The sequence below is a fragment of the Eschrichtius robustus genome, chromosome 20 (genome assembly GCF_028021215.1).
Source record: "Eschrichtius robustus isolate mEscRob2 chromosome 20, mEscRob2.pri, whole genome shotgun sequence".
Taxonomy (NCBI): Eukaryota; Metazoa; Chordata; class Mammalia; order Artiodactyla; family Eschrichtiidae; genus Eschrichtius; species Eschrichtius robustus.
The window spans coordinates 17,728,636-17,755,195 of record NC_090843.1 but is presented as its reverse complement, the minus strand read 5'-3'; the positions used below and the strand labels follow the sequence as shown (position 1 = coordinate 17,755,195).

Below are 26,560 nucleotides of genomic sequence, written 5' to 3'. Positions count from 1 at the left end.
GTCTAGTATCCCAGCCAATCACACGGGTCCGGAGTCTTGCCTTCGGTCCACTCTCCTCCCAGCGCCCAGACAGCCTCAGCTCAACGGCCCTTACCAGGCCAATCCAATCAGCGGCCGGCTCTGGCCGGCCTCACCCCAATCTCCCGCCCCTCGGCCAATCCGCGCCCCCATCCCGCTGCCCGCCCAGCCAACCCCGGGCCTTGAAACCAGTGGGCGAATGGGCGCAGGGCGGCCCTTCAACGCTGACCGCCTGGCCAATTGGGGATTCCGCGTGGCCACAGCGGCAGCCAATCGACATGTAGCGCGGTGCCGCCGCGGAGAGGTCCGGCCCGAATATCCCTCCGCCTTCCTCCCTCCCCCTCTCTCCCTCCCTGAGAGCCGCCGTTCACTCACCGCCTCCCTTTCCTTCTTTCTCCCTCCGCCACCCGAGCACCAGCCGCGCTCTGAGCTGCCCCCGGGGTACCTCCCCCGCCGTCAGAGGAGCAGCTGCCGCCGCCGCCAGTAGCAAATTAGGAGGGAGGAAAGACGGAAAGGAGGAAGGAAGGGGAGCTGGAGCGACTACCAAGAGGGAGCCGGTGAATGGGCTTGTGGTGACCCCCGCCCCCCACCCCACCCTCCCTTCCCACCCGACCCCCAACCCCCATCCCCAGTTAGAGCCGCCGCCCGAGAGGCCGGGCCGTCGTCTTAAGAGGAGTCGCCGCCACCACCTCCGCCATGGAGCTGATCACCATCCTCGAGAAGACCGTGTCTCCCGGTAGGACGCGGGGGCCGGGGGTCGAACTGAGGTGATTGGGTGGGGGGAGGGGAATCCCTGGCCCTTCTGACCCTGTCCCCTTTCCCACTTTCCTTCCCCCCAGATCGGCTGGAATTGGAAGCGGCGCAGAAGTTCCTGGAGCGTGCGGCCGTGGAGAACCTGGTGCGTGCCACCCCGCCGTCCCCCATCCCGCCGTCTCCCCATCCCCTGCATGCGGGCCTTCCCGCCCTCCCGGAGGCCCAGGCCTCTGGAACCCACCCCGCCCCATCCCGTCCCCCTCCCCCCCGTGCAACCTAACCCCGCCGTCGGGAAGCCGGTGGGTGTGTCCCGCCCCGGGCCCGGCAGCTGGCCAATGGCGCGGCGCGCCGGGGTGACTACCACCCAATCGGCGTGCAGCCTGAGGGCGGCGGTGCAGCAGGAGGGAGAAAGAGGGAGGGAGGGGAGGTTAGGTTGCGCGGCGCTGCGTGTTCAGCAAGGGTGGGGGTGGGGGAGCCGGGCCTAGGGGCCATGTGGAAGCTACGAACCCCGCTGCCCGCCTTGTTCGTACCGGGGCCGGCTTCTCCTTCCTGTCCCATGGCCCCTGTGATTGTCCGCCTACTTCCCAGAGCTCTATCGTTTCCAGTCTCCCTTGGTCTGTGCTCATGGCCAGGCCTGCACCCGAATGCCTCTTAACCCATTTCCGGCAGTGTTTCTCTCTTTCTTGACTGGGTATTTCTCACCCGGGTTTTTGTATTTACCCCCCTCGCCCCCCCGGATCAGTAGAGACTAAATCTGCACCCAGATAACAGGCTGAGGCTCATCCTTGAGATCGGGCCTGTTTCCAGAGGAAAGTTCCTCGTTTTTCATATTTTCAAATTTAAAGGGTTCAGAAGAAGTGAATGTGAAGTCCCCTAGAGACTGGACCTCTGTATAAAATCGTGAGATGTATTGGTTGAAACAACCTATGTGCCAGTAATGTTTCTCTTTGGATTCCCTCCTGTTGGGGGGATGGGGAGCAGAGAGAAGGGTGAATGATACTAGATATCTTTTAAAGGTAATAGTTCTAAATAACACTGTAACCAGATGTGTTCTTTTGTGTTACCTAGGCAAAATAACGCAAGGAAAAAAAGTGACAAGGCGTATTTTTATTTTATCCAAACTGCCTTTGAATGGTTTTTGGGTTTTTTGTGTTTTGTGGAGTTTCGTGTTTTTTGTTGTTGTTGTTTTTTTGCCTTTCCATGTGAACACATTTTGCCTTTCCATGTGAACACATATTTTTATCCTTAACTTTCCATAGAAAAGAATTTTATCCACTAGTATAGACTGATAATATTTCCACTTGGTATATATTCCTCTTTTCTTCTTTTGCTAAACTTGCAAGGAGCCTTTTCTCTTATTTCTAACATTTTATCTTATTCCCAACATTCCTAACATTCTTTAGTGGTACATAATTAATAAAACTTTTAAGAATTATTTTCCACTGTGATTGCAGAACTTGTTAGTGGTAAACTATCTGCTTTTAGTTTTTCCTGTTAGCTTTTCCACTGGAGAGAGCTTTTTGCAGGGAAGACTAATGTGTGTTAAAATTTTTAAACCAAATTTTTAAACCAAATTTTTAAACCAAACTGAGGACCTGAGCAGTACAAAAGATTGAGTATACTTTTCAAGAATCTACAGTAATGTTTAAATAACCCAAGAATAGGAACAACTCAAGGAATAGGAACCTTCAGTGTGTTAACTGTTGCTTACTAAACATGAAGTCATTTTCCTTGACATTTTTATCTTTTAGTTGCCCCCTGTTTCTAAATATTTGTTATCACTTTTTCCTTATAAATCTTTTTTCACTGTTACCATTTTGCTGAAACACTGAAAACTAAACTAGAGAACACTAGCCTCCTAAGTCTATGTTTTACATTTAGAAGGACTTCCCTCTCTTATACATGCTTCCGTGAGATCAAAAGCCACCCTGGGTATCGTTCTTTTTGGACTAAGATTTTTTTAATGTAAATTTTAAAAGTAACAATTTTACTTTCTACCCTGTCATAACATATTCATGTAACAAATATAATTTACTGAGTACCAGGTTTTGTTCTAGGTATGAAGAAGAATCCTCTACCAGATTGTCAAGCTTGCTTTAATTCTGGGGGACCTAATGTGAAGATTTGGGCACTCTTAGTTGATGTTGATAGGAAAATCTGTAACTCCTTGTTAAATGCTGAGTCTGTGTGAGAAGATGGATGACTTCCTCATGTACCAAATAACATTTTTATAGGAATCTTGAAGTAGATGTTTTGGCATTTTCCGAAATATTATGATATGTCCTAAAAATTTCAGGTTTTCCCCAGTTTTTTGGTGCTATTCTCAATTGGTGAAATTCCTAAGAGGTATTTTCATTCACATCTTAACAGCCCACTTTCCTTGTGGAACTGTCCAGAGTGCTGGCAAATCCAGGAAACAGTCAGGTTGCCAGAGTTGCAGCTGGTCTACAAATCAAGAATTCTTTGACATCTAAAGATCCAGATATCAAGACACAGTATCAGCAGAGGTGGCTTGCTATTGATGCTAATGCTCGACGGGAAGTCAAAAATTATGTAAGTAGCTTTCATCTCCTTTTGGTCATACTAGCCTGGGGAATGTCAGTTCTTTTGTCGTCTACATGGGAAAGAGCTGATAGTGCAATAGATGTCTGGGATCTAAACTTAACTTGAAGGTATAAAATGTGTTTGATATAAGTCTTCTTTCTCAAACTGTCTTTCTCCAAGTGATTCTTCCTTAGTTAACTAGCACTTAGCTCTTGCTGAACTTCTGCTGTAGATAGTTCTCATTGTTTGGTGATTTAAGCATGGCACTGTGTGGAGTCAGAAGGGGAATTAAATGATCTCCTGGGCTTTCAAGCCCAAAGAGTTTGTGAAATAAGATTATGACATTAATCGTGTTTTTATCTACTTAGCAAATAATGAGAAACTTCTAGAAACATCTGGCTTTTTGTCAAGGTGTTTATAAAGTGAGCTGATGGATTTTTAGTTTTTATTTATTTATTTTTTTGAGGAAAATTGAATGTCACTTGTTGCACTGCATTATGGAGTTCTTGTGATTTGCTTGCTGAATTAGAAATCCATAATTCTTGCTGCAGCAAAGAACTCAGAATATATGGACATATATGGTTGTTTTTTTTTTTTTTAAATTGGGTTCTTTAGTGGCCTTTGTTACATGGATAAGGCACAGAGGGTAGTAAGTCAAACATGTGTGCAGTCATCAGCTGGTCCTTGGTATTTGAGGAGAAACCAGTGGGGGGATTCCTGCGTCTGTACTTGTGCTAGTCGTGGTTCTGCACATCAATCTTCTGTTTCCTGGTTCTGGGTGTCAGCATTAGGTAAATTAGTGCTCTTTATGGCAGTAACTTCTCTTTCTAATTATGTACCTCCTTCCCTCTTCGCTCTTGCATGGAGGAACTCATGACAGGAAACTAGGTTACAAAAGCCAACTTATTTTGAATCTTCTTTGGAATATGTAGAGCTATTTCTATCCACATTGGGTTTCCTTATATAATAACATTTTAATTCTCCTTTCAGTAATTTGATATAAATGAAGTTTATTCCATTAATCACTGGAAATCTTTTGTTGTTTGTTTGTTTGTTTTTGTTTTTTTTGGCCGTGTGGCGTGCGGCATCTTAGTTCCCCACCCAGGGATTGAATCCATGCCCCCTGCAGTGGAAGGGTGGAGTCTTAACCACTGGACCACCAGGGAAGTCCCATAATCACTGGAAGTCTTGATACTTAACTGTATTCATTCAATTTCTCGTTTTCCTCAAATTACACAATAGTAAATGAGAGAAGACATGATTGGAACTAGTTGACTTTGGAGGGGGGCACATCAATCTTAACATCAAATTTTTTTAAATTTTTGAGTAAGAATTTGTATAGGCATTATTGAGCTTTCATGCATGAAAAAAAATAGCAGTTATCTTGGGCTTTTTTCCCTTTCATAGCACATCTGGTAATACTTTCTCAGTGCTGGTGGTTATTTTTTTAAATGTGGGTCTGGACACAGTTGAGAGCTAATTTCTTACTCCTCTTATTTCTGATAATTGACAGTTATCATTAGGATCACCCCTAGTTTTAAAAAAATAACTTTCAGTACTCAGGATTTAGACATTTGTAGTCTCTAAGTCACCTCAAGTAATATTAATTAATGGTCTTCTAGAAGCAATTTAAAGGAGAAAAGCTAAAGATAGAATGGGATTCACTGTGGCCATGTATGTACTAGGAGATGGTGCAATATAGTATAAAGGCACCCTGGATTTCTTAGTCAGGCTTGGATTAATACCTGTTCAGCCCCTGCCCTTTTGGACAATTCATCTCATCCCTGCTCCCTGCCCCCTTCCCCATAACAGTTTTTGTTAAAGTCCAGTCTAGCTCTGGTAGCCCTAGGGAGCAAAACCTTCATTTAGAATCAATCAGAACTGTTATTGGGTAGAGCTGTTGGGAGTGGGCAGGGATGATGATATACCCTATAAGGGGGAAGGATGGGGATTTCATTATTATTAGCTACAAAGCAGGATACTAAGTGACCTGACCTAGTCAGCAGAGCTGGCCTGAATATCTGGCAGCTACTCTTTGTCCTGTGTTCATGCCAGGAACAGTTAACTGTTTGCCTTTTGAGTGGACTGGTGATTCTTAGTGAGTTCATTGACTGAATTAGCTGATCATGGTAATGATTAACCCAGGGTCAGTTGTGGCTTCATTCTTTATCTGTACCTATGCTTTTGCTACTTTCTTACCTTGTGGTGAACACTGAGGTGAGGTATCTGGCTTTGGAGATTCCATTTGGAAGTAGGAGATAATTGGTTTCATTTCTAGGCTCTGGGGCAGTGTTGATTGTGCTGCTGTTGGTATTCAGGCTGGCTGTTTTCCCAACAGGTGGCCTATACTGCATATGCCTTTTCCTACTTTTCTGTATTATAGAAAATTCAGAGACTGATGTAAGAGGTATGCTGGTAGGCAAAATATATTCAAGTAGTATTAAAATTGGTATCTTTTGTCTTTTTGTGTGTGTACCTGCGTACAGGTTTTGCAGACTTTGGGCACAGAAACTTACCGGCCTAGTTCTGCCTCGCAGTGTGTGGCTGGTATTGCTTGTGCAGAGATCCCAGTGAACCAATGGCCAGAACTCATTCCTCAGCTGGTGGCCAATGTCACAAACCCCAACAGCACAGAGCACATGAAAGAGTCGACATTGGAAGCTATTGGTTACATTTGCCAAGATATAGTAAGTGCTGTATCTAACTTATATACCTCTGATTCCCTCTAGTTGTAACATGCATGGTATTAGAATTATTCTTTATCGTCATGAAAAAAACCAAGCTATTGCAGAGTGTTTTGAAAGTAGGGCTGCTTTATTTGTTATTTTAGACTTCTGTATTTAGATAGTTAATTTATTCTCATATTGCTAAGCATGCCCTAAAGGAAAGAGACTCAAGGTTTACAAACTCAAGATGGAAATCCCTGTATGGAGGGGCATAGATATTCTCTCCTCTCCTTGATCTGATCACTTTCTGTAGATCCTCAGTGTACCAAGGATGCTGTGTTACTTTTTCAGTTACTATTTTACAGAAACAGTTTGCCAGCTTTTGCTGTAGTGGTTTAACCACTGGAGCCACAACACAGTATGTTAAATGCAGCCCTCCTAGGACTGTTGTTGCTGCTGAGGTTACTACTCTTGGTGTCTGTTTTGATATACAGATTTGATGAAGCAAAGAAGTCCACAGCACTTGACCTGGACTTAGACTCCATAGATGTGCCCAGGTGTTGATCCTTGGTCCTCAGATGTTCTGAAGCTTTACTTCAGTTGGTACAGATGGCCTGGAAAAACACACCAGACTGCCATCTCCATTTGCACAGAAGGGGAAAAAAAAAAGCCAGCATTACTTCATGCCCAGAGTCATTATGCTAAGAAGCAGAGATGAAGTTGATGAGTTTAACTTGTTTCAGTTCAATTTTGGACTACCAGACCCTGGGATATTTTGCAGGTGGTTTGTCCCTAAATGGAAGTGTGTGGGAAAAGATCAGGAAAGTCTCATGATACTCTCTCAAATAGATTTTACAGTTGAAAGGACTGCTGATTAGTCATGAGCTCAATTATTATATTCACTGCACTTCTCTGCTGTTTCAGGACCCAGAGCAGCTACAGGATAAATCCAATGAGATTCTGACTGCCATAATCCAGGGGATGAGGAAAGAAGAGCCTAGTAATAATGTGAAGCTAGCGGCTACTAATGCACTCCTGAACTCACTGGAGTTCACCAAAGCAAACTTTGACAAAGAGGTAAGTGTCTCTTGATTAAAAGGTGTAGGTTCAGAGGGTGAGGCGTGAGAGTTAAATAAAAGTTTTGTTTTGTTTTGTTTTAAGTTTATGACTTAGAAAGTACCATCTTGTTTAGAAAGCATTTGTTTCCCATCTAGTTAAGATGTGTGTTGTGTGAAACGGCCATGGAGTAGGTGTTTGTCATTTCTCATCAGGCTTTTGGGAATAATGTGATCTAAAATGTTTCTAGGTTTAGGTTTTCCCTTTTGCAGTCCAAAGTGTGAGTATGCTTTGGGATTTTTTTTTAAATGTTATGCAAATTGGGCTGTTTCATACTTCCTTAGAAAAGTGCTTTTGAAAATTAATATATATATAAAGTTTATTTTGCCTGAAAGTATTTCCCCGATTATTAATTTTTAGTTGTGTTAAAATGTACAATAAAATAAAGTTTGCCATCTTAACCATTTTTAAGTGTAAAGCTCAGTAGTGTTAAGTATATGCACATTGTTTTGCAACCAATCTCCAGAACTTTTTCATCTTGCAAAACTGAAATTATATAATTAACTCCCCATTTTCCCCTTCACAATCCCTGGCAACCACCTTTATACTTCTGATTCTATGAGTTTGTTTACTCTAGACAGTTTATGTTAGTAGAATCATACAGTATTTGAATTGTCTTTTTGTGACTGGCTTATTTCACTTAGCATGTCTTGGGTTCATGCATGTTATAGCATGTGTCAGAATTTCCTTTTTAAGGCTGAATAATAATTCCATTATATTCGTTTGTTGATGGGCATTTGGTTTGCTTCCTTCCACCTTGTGACTATTGTTAATAGTGTTGCTGTGTACATGGGTGTACAAATACATCTTTGAGAAGTTGTTTTCAGTTCTTTTGGATATATACCCAGAAGTCGATTGCTGGGTGATATAGTCTGAAAGCATTTCTGCGTGTTTGTTGATGCTTTAGTTGGGCTTTTTGCCTTTTCTTGGCCTTAGAGTGGACAAAGTAGGGAGGTCTAAGAAACCAAAGCAAACTGCAATTCTAATTGCTTGGAAAATGTAGTTCATTAGTCTTCTCCTGCATCTTAACCACATTTGATCTGGGTTTGTTTGAATTCTCTTAAATTTTATTTTTTTATTTTTAATTTTTAAAAAAATATTTATTTATTTATTTATTTATTTATTTGGCTGCATCGGGTCTTAGTTGCGGCATGTGGGATATTACTTGTGTCATGCGTGATCTAGCTTCCTGACCAGGGATTGAAGCTGGGCCCCCTGCATTGGGAGCGCGGAGTCTTAGCCACTGGACCACGAGGGAAGTCCCTCTCTTAAATTTTAAATACAAGGAAGGGGGTTTTCGTAATGTAGGGGGGTATTTTGTTTTGTTTTAACCATCTTTATTTAAATCCTGTGACCTACATTTTCCTGTCTGCTTCCTTCCTCAAGTCTTGTTAGTGAAGGTCATTTGGGGGATTAAAAGATTAAGGACCTCCTTAGAGGGCAGGTCATATAGTAGACACTGGGGGCAAACTCTGTAGAGCCTTCATAGTCCCATTACTGTGTCAGGAAAACCTGCTTGATTGGTCCAGGGTTGTGTGGGTCCCTGAGAGAGTGAGAGGTTTTCTTTGAAGGGATAGTCTAGTAACCTTCATGTATGTGGTTTATACTCTTCTCCTTTTCTTTATTTTTATTCTTTTGCAGTCCGAAAGGCACTTTATTATGCAGGTGGTCTGTGAAGCCACACAGTGTCCAGATACAAGGGTAAGTGAGAGGTCATGTGAAAAATTTGTCTTCTATCTTTCCTAGGAAATGCTAAATAACTCTAGCATAGTAGTTTGAAATGTTGGAATCTGGTGACTTCAGAAATAGGTTTGACTAATACTGTTATTAAATAAGAATTTTTCTTCGCTGAATTGGAGAAGAGGGAAGAATAGTTCTTGGAAAGCTAACATGATGGAAGTTGCCACCCTCTTAAAAAAGATTTAAGGGAGAAATGGTTTTTGATCAACCTTGCTATTTAATTGCTGTAGGTTGTTCAAGTGATTGTTTTCCATTGTAGCCATTGAAACAGCTTTCCTATTGCAGTAACCTAAACCTTGACCCTTGAAGCCGGTGGGAGTAACGTCCAGTCTGAGGGCGTTAGTGAGTTTAGTCCTGCCAAGGGTTCCACGATATCTTTAAAGTAAAAAAGAAGGAGAGGAAATACACTTCAATTGACCCTATAGATTATTAACCCATTTGAGTGAAGTGGTTATTTCCCTTTGTCAGATTGCATTGTTATTAAACTAAATAGTAAACTGTTTAATCTGATGTTTGCAAAAGGTACGAGTGGCTGCCTTACAGAATCTGGTGAAGATAATGTCCTTATATTATCAGTACATGGAGACATATATGGGTCCTGCTCTTTTTGCAGTAAGTATTTCTATTTTATGTAGTTGAGCATAGAGCTAATTGCAAAAGTCCATTATTCTTAGTTGCTGTTTCGTCAGTTCTGTAATTTTTTATTTAATGTTGTGAAATCAAGGAAATTCCCTGAGCCTGCGTATTAGATTTAAGTTCATCAGCAGTGTGCCAAGAAAACTTTTGCTACCTTTGTACTAATAAGAAGAGTACATTTTAAAAATCTGTTTCTTTTTCCTACCTTTCATTTCAGACCTAGCTTTCATAAATCTACATTTTTGAAACTTGAGTAGCTGTGGTTATAGGAGGGGTCGAACTTGAACCAGCACTTATTTGGGGCCTGGGGTGTCATGTTTTCTCTCTTAAGATCACAATTGAAGCAATGAAAAGTGACATTGATGAGGTGGCCCTACAAGGGATAGAATTCTGGTCCAATGTCTGTGATGAGGAAATGGACTTGGCCATTGAAGCTTCAGAGGTGAGCCTGGGAGAGTCCATGTGGTGGGAGAGCTGTTATTCTGACTGGGCTTTGGGACTTACCTCTTTTGTGGATATTATTTTTCCTCTGGGAGAGCTTTATTGTGACCGGGCTTAGGGGGTATCTCCATTTGTAGAGATTTTGGGTTTTCTGCTAGCCAAAGGCCCTCATGAGGGAGACAGATCAGGAATGAAGCATCTCCTGTTTTTACCAGTCAGGATTTGTTGAAAATACTAGTACTGTGAACACAAGGGGGCAGCAGGAAGTCACATTTTAACCAGGTGACATCTGATGCTGAATTATTTTCTTTTGGAAGGCCTAATGCAAGCATGGGATGTATAATTGATAGCTTACTAACTCTGGTGAAGGAATTAGATACAGAGAAAGGGGTTAATTCTGCACTCGCAAATTCGAATTCAAGCTTTGTTTCCAACCTTGATTGTCTTTATGTCCTACAAAAAGCACAATCTTTGGCATCTTTATGTAAACTTCATACATCTCTTCATCCAGAGGTCACTTAGTGAAAAAAGAATATAATTCTTAAGGTTGCCTTGGTCCTTTAAGGTAGATTATATGTGTGGCCTAAAAGAATCCCATTGAAGTAGCCCAAAAATGAGCGCCTCCAAAGACCACACACACTGCACGTAGCCATGTGCTCCATGTATTTCTGTGCAGACCTGTGGGCAGCTCTCACTGTATGCCTTTAGTATCATAGCTTGTTTGCTGCTGTCCAGAATTTGCTTTATGTTTCTCCTCAGGCAGCAGAACAAGGACGGCCCCCTGAGCACACCAGCAAGTTTTATGCCAAGGGAGCACTACAGTACCTGGTTCCAATCCTCACACAGACACTAACTAAACAGGTGAGTTACCTTCCATATCTAGCCAGGTGAGCTGTGAAGCCTTGTTAACGGTTGGTTTGCTGTGGAACAGTTGCCACGAAGGAACTCAGCAACTCTTGAACCTAGTTGATGTTCTGTTATAGATGCCTCGGGAAGAGCTGAGCTGGATCTATAGGATCCTCTAGGCTCTGCGTAGTTTGTGACAAAATAAATGTAGCAAGACTTCATGAGGGATGTGGGTTTAATGAGTAAGTAGAGAAATTATCTTATAAGAAGTGTATCTTGGTTGCCATTGTTCCCTTTTGGCTTTATGCATCACAGTTTTTCTCGGTATGGTGTTTGGAAAGATTCTTTCTGTCACCTCATCTCTTCTGGTGCATGTGAAATATTATCAAAGAGCTGGCAGCACTTTGAGGAAACAGCTGTAACTTTGAGCACTGCAAAATTTCTTCGTACACAGGAATGTAATTTGTTTTTAGGGAAGTACATGACTCTTTTAATATAGCAATCTTGAAAGATAAATAGAGATATACTTAGTTTGAAATGGACTGGGTGTTCCCTTAAATTTTCATCTCATCTTTTAGTTTTACAGTTGCTATTTTTCTATCTTTGACCTTAGTATTTTCACTTTTGTATATTTTTGTTGTGCTTTTCTCATTTGGGAACAAATCATTCTTTAGGTATATAATTTTCTGAAGTTGCATAAGCAGCCTGCCTTAAATTACTCTGGTGTGAACAGCCACAATAAGAAGGATATACCTTGAATTCTAGTTTCAAGGGAGATCTGAATGGAATCTTTTTAAACTTTTTATTGAAATCATAATTACTAGCACACCAGAACCACACTCCCCACCCCCATCCCCCCAGTGTCTTCTTCCTGGTCGTTAACTCCTCCCTCACCTTTAACTGCATAGATTTTGACTGATTTTGAACTTTATATAACTAGAATCATATAGCATGTATTCTTTTGTTCTGCTTTTTACTTTATGTGTTCAAGACTCATCCTTATTGCATGTAGTTGGAGTTTGTTCATCTCATTGTATAGTACTAAGAAGTATTTTCCCTCTATCTGCATCTTGTTTAACAAAGGCTGTGCTGTGATGAATCTTTGTGGAAGGGATAAAGATATGAAGGTTTTATATTTTATTTATATCCCCAAAGCTTAAGTTGTAATGATATTTGGGAGTAGTCAGAGGACCTTTTGAGTTAAAGTGATTCTTTGAACAAAAACTTAATTAGTGCCACATTCTTGCACTAGGATGAAAATGATGATGACGACGACTGGAACCCCTGCAAAGCGGCTGGGGTGTGCCTCATGCTCCTGGCCACCTGCTGTGAAGATGACATTGTCCCACATGTCCTCCCCTTCATCAAAGAACACATCAAGAACCCTGATTGGCGGTACCGGGATGCAGCAGTGATGGCTTTCGGCTGTATCTTGGAAGGACCAGAGCCCAATCAGCTCAAACCACTAGTTATACAGGTGAAGCTGAGGGAGTTTGTGGGTGGAAAGTGGGATATTTATTGTTTATTTAAACTTTTTGCTTGAAGATTTGCCTTTATTTTAAGGACAAAGCTGTAAATAGTCATCCACAAAGGTTACTTCTAGATAGCTATTTGCTGTCAATGAGGCATAAAATATATTTCTTTTTTTATTACAAAAATCACATGACTTGAAAAATGCAGAAAAGGCCAAAATGAAAAAGCTACCTTTAATCCCATTGCCCAGTGAATAACATTATTAATTCTTGGTATTTATCCTTGAATGTTATTTCTGTGTGCATGTATGTGCAACAGGATGGAGATCTTACTGTACAAATAGTCTTAAAACTTGTTTTTTCACTAAATGCTATATCATAAACAATTCTCCATAGTGTTTTTTTTTTTTAATAAATTTATTTATTTATTTTTGGCTGCATTGGGTCTTCGTTGCTACGCATGGGCTTTCTCTAGTTGCGGCGAGCAGGGGCTACTCTTCGTTGTGGTGCGCAGGCTTCTCATTGTGGTGGCTTCTCCTGTTGTGCGTGGGATCTAGGTGCATGGGCTTCAGTAGTTGTGGCTCGCGGGCTCTAGAGCAGAGGCTCAGTAGTTGTGGCTCGCGGGCTTAGTTGCTCCGCGACATGTGGAATCTTCCCAGACCAGGGATCGAACCCGTGTCCCCTACATTGGAAGGCGGATTTTCAACCACTGCACCACCAGGGAAGCCCAAGAGTACATTTTAATTGAGCTTAGTGTATGTAGACCTCAACCTTTCAGGAATAGCTAAATGCCATCACAGCTGTATCCTGGGATCTCTGCCTGAGTAATTCAGTAAAGATTGCTGAAAGTATTCATACCAAACTCTTAATAAAACTGTATACTGGGGGCTTCCCTGGTGGCGCGGCGGTTGAGAGTCTGCCTGCCAATGCAGGGGACACGGGTTCGAGCCCTGGTCTGGGAGGATCCCGCATGCCGCGGAGCAACTAGACCCGTGAGCCACAACTACTGAGCCTGTGCGTCTGGAGCCCGTGCTCCGCAACAAGAGAGGCCGCGATAGTGAGAGGCCCGCGCACCGCGATGAGGAGTGGCCCCCGCTTGCCGCAGCTGGAGGAAGCCCTCGCGCAGAAACGGAGACCCAACACAGCCAAAAATAAATAAATATTTTATTAAAAAAAAAAACAAAAAACTGTATACTGGGATTTGGTGAAGAGAGGCAGACTTTTTCACTTTTCCAGTTACTTTTATTATATTGTTGGATATTTGATAAGCATGTCTTATAAAATGACAAAACCATCTTGATACTTTGAGTTAGATTCCAAACATCAGTATTTCCTCTTCTGAGGTATCAGTCAGCATGAACTTTAATCTTTGTTTCGCTTTGCCAATAACTGTTGTATTTTCAGGCTATGCCCACCTTAATAGAATTAATGAAAGACCCTAGTGTAGTTGTTCGAGACACAACTGCATGGACTGTGGGCAGAATCTGTGAACTGCTTCCCGAAGCTGCCATCAATGATGTCTACTTGACTCCCCTGCTGCAGTGTCTGATTGAGGGCCTCAGTGCTGAACCCAGAGTGGCTTCAAATGTGTGCTGGGTGAGGGATTTTCTTCCTGGTGAGATAAGGAGGCTGGCCAAGCCATTGGCAAGGAAGTAGGAGGTGTGGGAGAGAAATGGGTCTACCTCACTAGAAGGCTTTTTCTGAATAGCATCTCCTTTCTAATTTCTTCAATTAAAATGTGGGGGAGATGCGAGCTGCATGACCCAGTGGGAGCTGTTGACTCATGGTGACTGGTTCCCGAGCCATTTAGAACAGTCATGTTAACCCAGTGGGAAAACTATCTGGACTTGGTTTTTTTTCTTCAGTTGCTTGGGGACAAGAAATTTTGATTAAGGTAGAGAGTTGCTGGCTATGAAAAGTAACCATTGCTGAGAAGAGGGTATGAGGGAAGGAAGGTAGGCAGCTCAGTGTTGAGTCAGTATAGGCTGAATGTAGTTTGTTAGGGACCTTTGGGGTTTAGGGGAGGAAGGTAAAATAAGGAAGGAGTGGGGCAAAAAGGCTTTCTGTGAATGGAAAGAGAAGAAATGAAGTGGCAGGCATTCGTGGTAGGTGAAAATACTCTGCTGCTTAGAGAGTTGTGCGTAGATTATTAGGCAGGAGAAACAAAATATAAATAAACATATACATACATACATTTATTTAATTTTAAGGATAGCTGTACATGTTAAGTTGTCTTGAGATGACCTTGATAGGAAGAATTGAGGATTCACTGCCATTGGTTTATTCTTAGATCAGTTGGAAAGGAACTCTGCCCAAGGTATCTTAAGGGAAAATGAGGCAATCCTGGAGTGGGATTCTTTTCAAGTTTAATTAATATTTACTCTGTCTGGGTTTAAGGCTTTCTCCAGTCTGGCTGAAGCTGCTTATGAAGCTGCAGATGTAGCTGATGATCAGGAAGAACCAGCTACCTATTGCTTATCATCTTCTTTTGAACTCATAGTTCAGAAGCTCCTGGAGACCACAGACAGGTAACTGATACTACACAGAAATGAGTGAAATGAGTGGTGTCTTTGCATCCAACTCCTTTTGCCTCGTGTGGGGACTGTTTAACCTAATCATAGAAACATTGCAATAGGAGAAATTAAAAGAATCCTGTTGTAGATTGTTTAAATAAGAGTGAGAAAAGAAATGTAGACTTTTGACTACCTTAGAATTGTACAGTTTATAATTAAGTCAGAAAATAGTCTCATTTCTCTACAGGTAGAGAGTAATTGACCTAGAGAGGTCCCTTCATTTTGCAGTGTCTACAGTTAATAGGGGTATTTGATTATGGTATAAGAGAAATAGTAGTTCTCATGAATTTAGTTGCCATACCAGATTACTAACCACCATTTATGATATTGGGTGAGGAACTTGGCATTAAACACAGTTGTTTTATAAATGAGCTTTGGAAATGTAGTTTGAAGGGGTTATAAGTTGGGGACAACTTTTAATTATTGTGATTTTGGGTAAACTATACCTAAAGCCATGCTCAAAAGAAACCATTAGGAAGAGGGCTGGGTATCAATTCTTCATGCTTAACTAGTTCATTTCTTCTTCTCTATTCGAGATTGTATATAAAGGCGTCTCTCGCAGATGAATGAAGAAAATTGATATAACCTTTTTTTTTTCTTTTTTCCAACCGCACCACGCGGCTTGTGGGATATTAGTTCCCCGACCAGGGGTTGAACCCAGGTCCTTGGCAGTGAGAGTGCCAAGTCCTAACCGCTGGACCGCCAGGGAATTCCCAAGTTGTCTTTTTCATAGCTGTTTGTGCAACCTCTTCAATTGTCCACATGGGTTCTTCAGCATTTTTAACTATTTTTCCTACAATTTTAGCCCATTTCCAAAAGGGCCGTTGTAAAGTTTAACCAGGTCTGGAAACCATATTGAACGTAGTCATTGGCTCAGAGATTCAAAATTTGGTTCCAGGCTGTACTGTGTTTGCCAAACTCAGATCAGGTCTGCAACCATATTGGTTTCTGGGTTATTTTCAGTGAGAGAGTTTCTATATTATAATGACTTCTCTGTCCTTTCTCAGTTAAGGCTTTACGAATTTTGCTGTGTGTTCCTTACAGACCTGATGGACACCAGAACAACCTGAGGAGTTCTGCATATGAATCTCTAATGGAAATTGTGAAAAACAGTGCCAAGGATTGTTACCCTGCGGTTCAGAAAACGACTCTAGTCATCATGGAACGACTACAACAGGTGCTCCAGATGGAGGTGAGACTGAGGGCGTTCCTGGTTCCTGGTGGGAAGGGTGTGGTACTTAACACAGAGCTCCGGTTTCAAGACTGTTCTCTTTTTTTTAGTGTTTAAGCACATATGTTCTCAGAAAGATATAAGGCTTATACAAAAAATGTTGCAACTTAAAATTGTATTGCTTGCTACAGTTTATTCATACATGTGTAACACCATATACGTATATAAGCTTTTTATTTACTTTCCTGCATTAGCACCAGTAAAGATTATTTAATGGTCCTGGTAAACCCAGCAAAACTGGAAGCATTGAGGGAGTTTAGAGTCCTTTCAGAAGGTGTTTATTCAGAACATGATCTTTTTTTTGTAGTCACATATTCAGAGCACATCGGATAGGATCCAGTTCAATGACCTTCAGTCTTTACTCTGCGCAACTCTTCAGGTATGATGGTGCCTTATCACTTAATAGCTCCAGGGAAGAGAATCATATCTCAGGATGACAAGTTCATGTACACACAGAACTCTGAAGATGATGTTATAGATGATGATGGTCAGAAGCTCTTCTCAAAAGGCCTTAGTCTGATTCATTAGGAGAGTAATTTCCCATTTTCCTTTCTTGTCTGTCCATAAAAATGCAGTTTGTCTTTTGTACAATGTAGGGAAGGAAACTACTCCACTTGTGATGGTCCTCCCAGCTGTGCAGCTATTTTGTATTAACAACTTTTAGTCTGGTTTTCATTGGGTTGTCCAAGTGTAGCCCAGTCAGATTTGGTTCCCAGCTATGGTTCACTGAGCTAAAAATATAGCCTTGTGTTCTTACCATCATCTTTTGAAACAATTGCTGTTGGAAACTTTATTATAATTTATTTATAGTATTTGGTGTTCACAGTAGACTTTTTCTGAGGAGAGACTGGGAAAATTAAACCGTTAACTCCTTGCTCGTGACTGGAGTCATGGCGTGGCTGAGGAGCTATTCCCTTTTTTAATCCAAGAACAGGAAAACCTTGGAACTTGTCTAGTGCTTAGGTGGGTACCAGGTTTTAGAATTGAGTGATGCTGACTAGTTCATCTTACCTATGACTCCCTTCTCTTTTTCACTCCAAACTTAATTTTTTAAAACATGACTGTTAAGAGGTCTTTACTGATCCAGTAACATTAGCTGAAACAAATTAAAGGGTAGGGAGGGAGGTTTGAGGAATATTGAATTGGGAAAAATCAGATTGGCTTCAGTTTATCAAGACAATTTCTTGACCATCATCTGTAAATGGCTTAGGCTATAGAAAGGGTTGCTCTTTTGTTTTATGAGTAAGAACTCTAATATGACATGTCCTTCTTCAAAGCTGAAATAATTTAACTGCCATTCCAGTACAACTAGATTATGGAGGCTGCTGACAAGGATTTGTCAGACTTAAATGAAACACAGAGGAGATGACTTTTTGCACCATGGAAGATCATCTTGTGTTTGTTCTGAATTGGGAAATAGATGAGATATTTAAATGTATGTTTCATTGCAGATGATTTGCACTGTCAAAACTTCTGAGCATAAAAAGCCTTCCCCCCCAAAAAAAAAAAAATTCTTGGGACTTAATTGATTTAAAAAAAAAAAAAAAAGTATGGTGTTCTGATTGAAGGGTTTGGAATCAACAGATTCTGAACTCTTATTCATTTCACAGAATGTTCTCCGGAAAGTGCAACATCAAGATGCTTTGCAGATCTCTGATGTGGTCATGGCTTCCCTGTTAAGGATGTTCCAAAGCACAGCTGGGTCTGGGGGAGTGCAAGAGGATGCCCTAATGGCAGTTAGCACACTGGTGGAAGGTCAGTGAGCCAAAATTGGGCAGGGAATGTCTTTAGAATGCAAGTGTATCAATGGCCATGAAGAATTTTTGACTGCAAAAAAGCATAGTCCCATCTTCTCACTTATTGGGGTATTGAGTCAGTTCAGAGCTGGATTGAACATAAGTGTAAATTTGTGTATTAACTGCCTTGCCACTCTCCTTGAAGTGAATGGGGAGCCAATTTGCACATCAGATTGGAAACCTTTCTGGGGGTGGAGGGAACTGTTACCTACCTCATGTTCATCAGGTTCTTTTTTCCCCTAAAGTCTACTTGCTTTATTGAGGTTTGGCTCCTGTAAAGGATGGAGGAAGTAAAGGTTTCTGTTTTCTTTCCTGGCACTTGGTACCTTCTGGTTTGGGTTGTAACGCTTTGGATTCAGGTTGACGCAATATGGTGCCTGGTATGGAATGGAATGAAACACATCGAGTTCTAGGAATTAATTGATTTTCTGGGTGTTACATGTCTAACTATGCAGAATTGCTTTGGGGAAGCCATATCTGACTTAAGGCTCTTTGAAAGGCCATTAAAAGCACATTAAAGAGCACTTCAGAAACCTGGAATGCTTCTTCAGTGGTGGTCTGTAGGGTGTTTTTTTTTTTTTTTTTTTAAGAATGTATTATTTATTTATTTATTGGCTGCGTTGGGTCTTCGTTGCTGCACGTGGGCCCCTCTCCAGCTGCGGCGAGCGGGGGCCACTCCTCGCCGTGGCGCAGGCTTCCCACTGCGATGGCCTCTCCTTCTGCAGACACGGGCTCTGCAGTGAGGCGCGTGGGCCTCAGTAGTTGTGGCTGGCGGGCTCCAGAGCGTAGGCCCAGCAGCTGTGGCGCACGGGCCCAGCCACTCCACGGCATGAGGGATCCTCCCGGACCAGGGCCCAAACCCATGTTCCGCGCATTGGCAGGCAGATTCCCAACCACTGCGCCACCAGGGAAGCCCTGTAAGGTGTATTATTATTATTATTATTTTTTTTAAACTAAACTTTTTTTTATTATTATTTTTTATAAATTTATTTATTTATTTATTTTTGGCTGTGTTGGGTCTTTGTTTCTGTGTGAGGGCTTTCTCCAGTTCTGGCAAGCGGGGGCCACTCTTCATCGCGGTGCGCGGGCTTCTCACTGCCACGGCCTCTCCCATTGCGGAGCACAGGCTCCAGACGCGCAGGCTCAGTAGTTGTGGCTCACGGGCCTAGTCGCTCCGCGGCATGTGGGATCCTCCCAGACCAGGGCTCGAACCCATGTCCCCGGCATTGGCAGGCAGATTCTCAACCACTGCGCCACCAGGGAAGCCCCGTAAGGTGTATTATTAAGGCAGACCCATTTCTAGCATAAGGAGCCTATGTGCAACTGGTCTGGCAGGGCACAGAAGTTGATTTTGGTTCCTGGAATGGCTGATTTGGATATGAAACCCAGACAGCTTTTCTTGACTGGCTTATTAAGTAAGTCCTTGATGGAATTGGCTAGAGACCAAGCTGGCTTCCAGGAGTTCCCTGGTGGTCTAGTGGTTAGAGTTCGGCACTTTCACTGCCGTGGCCCAGGGTCAATCCCTGGTTGGAACTGAGATCCCACAAGCCGCCCGGCGAGGCCAAAAAAATAGCTGGCTTCCAAAAGAGGACATGTTATAATCAGATGAAGAGGTGGACAAGAGGCAGTATCACTAGCTCAGGCAATTCATAATTAACCTTGACATTCCTTGGGGGCCATACCACTTGGTAGTTTCAGCCAGAGTGAAATCCCACTCTGTGGAGATTTGGCATTATCTCCAGGGTATAAGAGTTAGGCCCTTTCAGCAGTTCTGAATTTGGCTTGTCCAAGGCAGCCCGAAGTCTTTGTGATAGAATCTGTAATTAACTCACATTCTACTTAACTTTTGACTGGAGTGCATACATTTTGGGAGAGCTAGGATGGTTATTTTTGCTCACTTCTGCGATATCCTGTGGTACTAATAGTTTGTTTCTTTACAGTGTTGGGTGGTGAATTCTTAAAGTACATGGAGGCCTTTAAACCCTTCCTGGGCATTGGATTGAAAAATTATGCTGAGTACCAGGTAAGCTATGCTTTTCACAATAATACATTTATATTCTCATTTATACTTGGTAGTCATTGTAGTACAAAAGTCTGGATCCTGTAGCCCAGGTAGTATTTCCCTGTGTATCACCCTTAAGGGTTGAGCTACTTTGTTGCCCTGAGTGTCTGAACTAGAAATAGTCAGTGAAAGACAGGATATTAGACACATCAGAGTAGCACCCTAAGAAGGGGTTTTGTTTTGTTTTCAATAAACCATCCACCTCTGCCACCACCACCCCTGGTGAATATTGTCTTTTCTGTCCTTTCTTAATGATAGCTTAGATAGTCCTAGTTCTCTTCCTGCCATATTGGTTGTTAAAAAATGAACTAATCTGAGAGAGGAAGGGTGTTTTCTTCTTTGACTCTAGGTTCAAGTGATAAAGGACCAGTAGCTCGGTAAAAAATCATGCCTTACCCCTGCAGGCAGCCTTTTCTGTTCTAGAGGTCATTTTCTTGATTCTTTGCAGGTTTGTTTGGCGGCTGTGGGCTTAGTGGGAGACTTATGCCGTGCCCTGCAATCCAACATCTTACCTTTCTGTGATGAGGTGATGCAGCTCTTACTGGAGAACTTGGGGGTGAGTGTCTATACACACAATCTAATTTACCGTTGGTTAGAAAGGTGGTTAAACATCAAGATCCGTGACAGGGAATGTATATGTCCCAGAATGTTGGCTGTGGGCTTATGAAGGGAATTGTTCATTTTCACAAGATGATTCTAACCTAAGGATGTGAAGTTAATTAAAGGAACGCATGGTCAATGCATGGAACTTGAGTGGGGCAGGTGGGGACCAGTAAAGTACAAAGGAAAAGTAAATATATAATTTCTCTATCTAGAGGTAAGCCTTGCTAATTTTTGTGTATGTCCCTTAAGGTCTATACCCAACATATCAGTAGTTGCTTATTTTAAAAAGCTTTTTGAATCTTTGGACAGAGCTAACTTTTTTTTTTTTCTCTTTGTCAGAATGAAAATGTCCACAGGTCTGTGAAGCCACAGATTCTGTCAGTGTTTGGTGATATTGCCCTTGCTATTGGTGGAGAGTTTAAAAAATATCTAGAGGTTGTATTGAATACTCTTCAGCAGGCCTCCCAAGCCCAGGTGGACAAGGTAAGTTTAAAGCTATCTTTAAGTCCAGCCCTGACTGGAGCAGCAGGACTTTTGACAAATATACAACTAAAGGCCATCAATATGATGGAGATTCTGTTCTTTTTCTCTTACAGTCAGACTATGACATGGTGGATTATCTGAATGAGCTAAGGGAAGGCTGCTTGGAAGCCTACACTGGAATTGTCCAGGGATTGAAGGGAGACCAGGAGAACGTACACCGTTGAGTATACAACCCAGTTGACTTAGTCCAGTGTGCACTTAGCCAAATGGGCTGTGTGTTCATTGTGTAGTTTACTTGTAAACTAACACCTATTGCTTAAAAGAAGGGGAGAAGGAGGAACAGTGCTCTAATGAAGGGAGTAGCTTTGGAGGAGGATATAGACTATTATTTCTGATCCCTGCTTCTTCAGCTACCTTGCTTCACGTTTCTTGAGCATTGCAAGGGATGGGATCCAGCAAGGCTGTTGCTGCTGGTTGCATATGTACCAACCCTGAGTGGGAGTTTCCTAACCTCCACCATGCATCTGAATTGAAGGATTGGGGGGATTAGATTTCCTCTATCACCTGATGTTTTTGTTACTGATTGGGGAAATATTTGTACTTCACTCCTTTGGTATTACAGGCTTAGAGGAAAGGTTCCATTTGTGCTTCTGCAGATATATATATCTGCTTATAAGAAGAGGGGTATCTGCCTCTTCTGTTGACTTGAAGAATGACATCTTAATCTGAGGAAGAATAATTTGGTATAACTGTATGCAACTAGTTCTCCAGCCCAAAACCTGCCTGATGGGAGTAGAGTATTTGGGAATTTTGAAACAGGGTGTAGTCCTGCCAAATGTGGGACAACCTCATCAGACCTCTTTCTTTTATAGCGGATGTGATGCTGGTACAACCCAGAGTAGAATTTATTCTGTCTTTCATTGACCACATTGCTGGAGATGAGGATCATACAGACGGAGTAGTAGCTTGTGCTGCTGGACTGATCGGGTAGGTTATACCCTGCTTCTGATAGCTGAATAGAACATGTCACGGAAAATGAGAAGACGTGTAGTAAAGAATATTGAGAGTAGCCTGTGGATGGCAATTACCCACCTTTTTGGCACAGGGGGGATTTCTTTCTTTAATAGAACCCATCATATCCTGTTTTGAGTTCTCAGATAATAATTCATTCCAGAATTTAGCTCTAATCTCATTTCAGACCCTCCAGATTTCTAATTTCTCCCCACCAAACTCTATGAAGTGAGCTCTCAGAGGTATAGAAGCAGCATCAGATCTATGTCCATCCCATATTCTGATGTTGGTCAACAAATTGCCTCTGTTTAGCCTCCTCTACTGAGGGTTTCTGAGGTATCATTAGAAGAAAGAACATTGGTTTTGAGCAGCTCAAAGACCTGGAGTCTAGTTCTGATTTTACCATGAATTAGCTGTGGAACCTTGGGTAAGTTATTCTACTTTTTTAGACCTCATTTTTTTTAATCTGTTGAGGGCAGGTGTTAGACTTAACTTACCTTTAAAATTTCTTCCAGCTTTAAAAAGTAGGTAAATACCAAGAAACCTATATCTAGCTTAGCACTGGTTCGGAAGGTTCTAAATATGATCTTGTTGTAGGTCCAGGAGCCCATTTTCAGGTGTGTTTACTTTGTACAGGGACTTGTGTACAGCATTTGGGAAGGATGTACTGAAATTAGTAGAAGCTAGGCCAATGATCCATGAACTGTTAACTGAAGGACGGAGATCGAAGACTAACAAAGCAAAAACCCTTGCTACATGGGCAACAAAAGAACTGAGGAAACTGAAGAACCAAGCTTGGTAAGAGCTTGTCGCCACTGCCCTCTTTCTTCTACTTTCTTGGGGAGGAGGTACATTTTCTTTAGACTGTTCTGACGAGGGCTTTCTTTAGGTGTTTTGTTTTGTACTCTTTCCCATATAAGTGCTTCTGAGCCAGGCCTTTGTTCCTCAGCCTTGTACTAGTGGAAGGGTCAGGCAGCCAATCTTTCCTTGAGCCAAATTTTTGGTTCCTCATGGTGATAAAGAACAGAACTTACATAACTAGAATTCACTGAAGTCCCCAAATCATTTTGGGACCTTAATAAAGTCATCGATAACGGCATTTTCCCAAAATCCTCTTTCTACTCTTTATTTCTTTCCTCATTTTCTTTTCTTTCTTTACTGCAGTGCTTTGAGACATTTCTTTCTTTTACAGAAGATATCCAAAGTCGGAGTTGTCTGACCTCTGCTTTGAAATGTAGTTTTAATTTATTTTCCTCTCACTTACTGAGTTATCTTACAGCACAGATCTCAGTAAAATTGGCTATTTTGAGTTTTATCTTTTCAGTTTCCCCCCCTTCGTAAGTGCTAATGAGAGCAGGTAGATGGCACATAGCAAAATAATAAAAATAATCAGTCCTTGAAAAGTTGACAAATTCCATTCAGGTCTATAAGCACTTAATTGTAGGAATCAGAGAGGTGTTTGACTCTACTGGCTATATGGGATCTCAAAAATTGACCTTTTTTCCAATCTGTTTTTAGATCTGTTACCATTGGGATGATAACCTGAGACCCCCACTGGAAATCTCCAATCTTTTGAGAAACCCGGAAGTGAGGAGTGTGCACGGATGCTGAATGTTTGGGAATGAGAGGATGAGTGAGTGAGGCTTGAAAACACACCACATTGAAAATCCTGCCACAGCAGCAGCTGCAGCCATCAACAGCGGCGCTGTTAGTGAGCTAAGTAATCACTGACTTCGTAGAAAACCATAATGTCGGCCATCTTGGAAAAGAGAAAAATGGTGGATTTACTTGCTTAAAAAAAAAAAAAGAAAGCTCTCTCTTCCCAGGAGAGGCTAGAACTAGCTTTTCTGTCTTTTGGCCGGTGCCGAGTGGAATGACTAGTTTGGGGGAGAGGAGGAGGGACTGGGTTCAGCTGTGGTGCTTTGTTGTAAAAGGCATCCTGGCCTTTGCTACTGATGAGAAAGATGGAGCCTGGGTCTCAAGCCCACCTTTGGTGTACCTTTGCCACATGGTACTGGTACTGTATGTGTGCTGGCTGAAAGGAGGGTGAGGGATTCTTTACAGTCTGAGAATGAGTGTGTGTGAGTGAGGCGGTATCCACATTCTCAACTTCAAGTCATTGCAGTTTCTTTTTCCCAGAAAAAAAGGGGTTAGGATGTTGCATTTCATGAAACTAACTGAAGTTCTGTCTACTGATGCAGCACAAGAGATATAAGAGAAAAAAAAAGGAAAGACGCTCTTAGGTTTTGTTTTTTGGGTTTTTTTTCTTTTTTTTTTTTTTTTTTTTTAATTCTAGGGAAAACACTGACGAATGGTCAGAGCTCCCACCCTGATCTTTTCATCAAGGCGCCTTTCCTAATAATATGGTTCAACTGTGAATGTAGAAGTTGGGGGGGGGAACTCTGGAGTTAGAGGATATAGAAAAAATAAAAATACAATTGTTACAAATAAAGAATGCAGACTTCGAAAACAAAAGAAAGCCACAACCCAAACAAATCAAAATTTAAATGCTCATAATTGGCAGCACAAAAGAAAAGTTCTCTCCTGACATGTATCTTGGCAGTCTGAACGCCCCCAGAAAATTGTGCCAAAGAGTTTAGAAAACAAACATACCATAAAAGTAAACACACACAAACAGCAAATTTCAGGTAACTATTTTGGATTGCAAACAAGGATAAATTTAATGTTTAAACAATCTGATAAAATAACCATTTGGAAACTGCTTGGCCTTCTGTTCTCTTTTATTTGATTGATTATAATGCGGTATTGGTCTCTTGCTGCACTTCAAAACCAAGTAATCAAAACAAAGGAATATATATGTGTGTATATATATATACACATATATATATATGTTAGAACTCTTGTGATGAAAATGGCACTTGAAAAAGGTTATATTTTTCCACTGAAGTTGAAGATTAATAAAATGGTGTCAAAACATTCCCCTGGTCACACGCTGTAATATTTTTTTTAAAGTGTGATGTGCTATGATAATGATAAATCAGACTTAATTATTTTCCCTTTTACAAGGAAACAGGGCACCCTGAATTTTGGTTTTAGACTTTTTCAGCAATAAGGAGGGATGTTGGTAAGCTTTGATCCCCTTTTGGTTTTGCAGTTATTAGGAGTTTTTGCTGGCATTTTGAATATGCTTTCAAAAGCACCAAGGAAGATTTTTAAATTGCTTCCAGGTATTTGGAGGATTAAAAAACAAGACCTTAATTTCCCACTTTCATTTCCATTCTAGCAAAAAATATGGGCTTACATGTTTCTCTTTGCCAACTCCCTGTTCAAGCCTTCCATTCATAAGTGGGATTGGCTCAGTTTTGCCCATCCATACGGCAGCATCTCTAATAGCTCTTGTACAGGGTATCAGATATTGTGCCTTTTGGTGCCAGGTTCAAAGTCAAGTGCCGATCTATGAACCAGTGTACAAAAAAAAATCCAGGTGTTTGAAGGAAAGACACTTCATTGTGAATAAAGAGCTCACACCAGCTCCTAAGCCCTCTGAAGAGACCTGGCCCTATAATGCCTTGTTCAAATTTTAGTTCTTGAGGGAAAGGATGATATACTAACCATTCCTGGTAAGGGTTGGTCAGGGCTTAGGGAGGGGGCAGGAATATTGGGGAGAAAAAAAAATCTGATCATTCCTCAGTGCTACCCATTTCTGTCCTGTGTGGGCTGCTTAGCTAGACAGCAGGAGAATAAAGTACACCGAGAACCATAATGAAAACAAAACCTTCCGTGTGTTTTGTCATGTTTTGTTCCAGGGAAGCAGTTGACAAATGCTGTTATTAATGCTTTCTCCCAGATCCACTCAGTGATGGAGAGGAGGAAAATGGGCTGGTTGGACTGTGGTCTTGGTGCCTCGCAGTTACCCTGCACTGGTTATGCATTTATTACCCTCTTTTCTAGTTACCTTTGGCTAGTGGGTCTTCCCACTAGGTATTTGTCCTTAATTGTACCACCTAAGGCAACTGGATGCAAAATGCATTCTGCCCATTCACTGTCTGGGCCTTCCCCACTCTAGTCTTGGCACATTCCTTCAAGAATGTAGTTACCATCTGGTAAGATGTCAGTGCAAATGTGAAGAAAATAGGCATCGGACTAGGCTTTGGTTTGCCACAAGTGGCAGCTGCCTATATCAATTACAATTACATTTATTAATTTTGCTTTTCATTTTCCCAGTTCCTCTCAGCTCCCCTGTTGAAATGTTGAGATTTTGGCTGTCAGAGGCAACTGCAACATTGCCTTACGGACTTGTGGAGGAGGGGAATTGCTCAGTGTAGTGTTTTCATTTTCAGAACCAAGTAATCTAGTCACTCATATATAAGAAGTGTGTCAGTCCAACTTTAAGAAAAAATTCCAAATCCAAACTCCATCATCAGCTTTTGACAGCATCTTGGATTTTGAAACAACTTCAGTCTGTAATTGGCATTCAGAATGCCCTTGGCATGCCAGTCTGTGATGGCAGTAAAGACCTGTTAAAACACTTGAGCCCAACTTTATTAACCAAAACTGATACCACCACCTTTATCTTCTAAATAAAGTCCGCTTTATTTTTATTTTCAA

The 26,560-nt window shown here is 41.7% G+C and overlaps 1 protein-coding gene across 1 annotated transcript; it reads left to right on the top strand.

The window, feature by feature from the left end:
* The first annotated feature begins 364 nt into the window (after positions 1 to 364).
* Positions 365 to 26,560, top strand: KPNB1 (karyopherin subunit beta 1). Its single transcript, XM_068531693.1, has 22 exons — positions 365 to 754; positions 858 to 916; positions 3,142 to 3,324; positions 5,802 to 6,002; positions 6,906 to 7,058; positions 8,739 to 8,798; positions 9,360 to 9,449; positions 9,805 to 9,915; positions 10,674 to 10,775; positions 12,013 to 12,237; positions 13,637 to 13,828; positions 14,630 to 14,760; positions 15,850 to 15,997; positions 16,344 to 16,415; positions 17,647 to 17,791; positions 19,773 to 19,855; positions 20,343 to 20,450; positions 20,837 to 20,980; positions 21,094 to 21,199; positions 21,853 to 21,967; positions 22,628 to 22,789; positions 23,510 to 26,560. Coding segments are annotated over exons 1-22 (2,631 nt in total). The 5' UTR covers positions 365 to 714; the 3' UTR covers positions 23,511 to 26,560.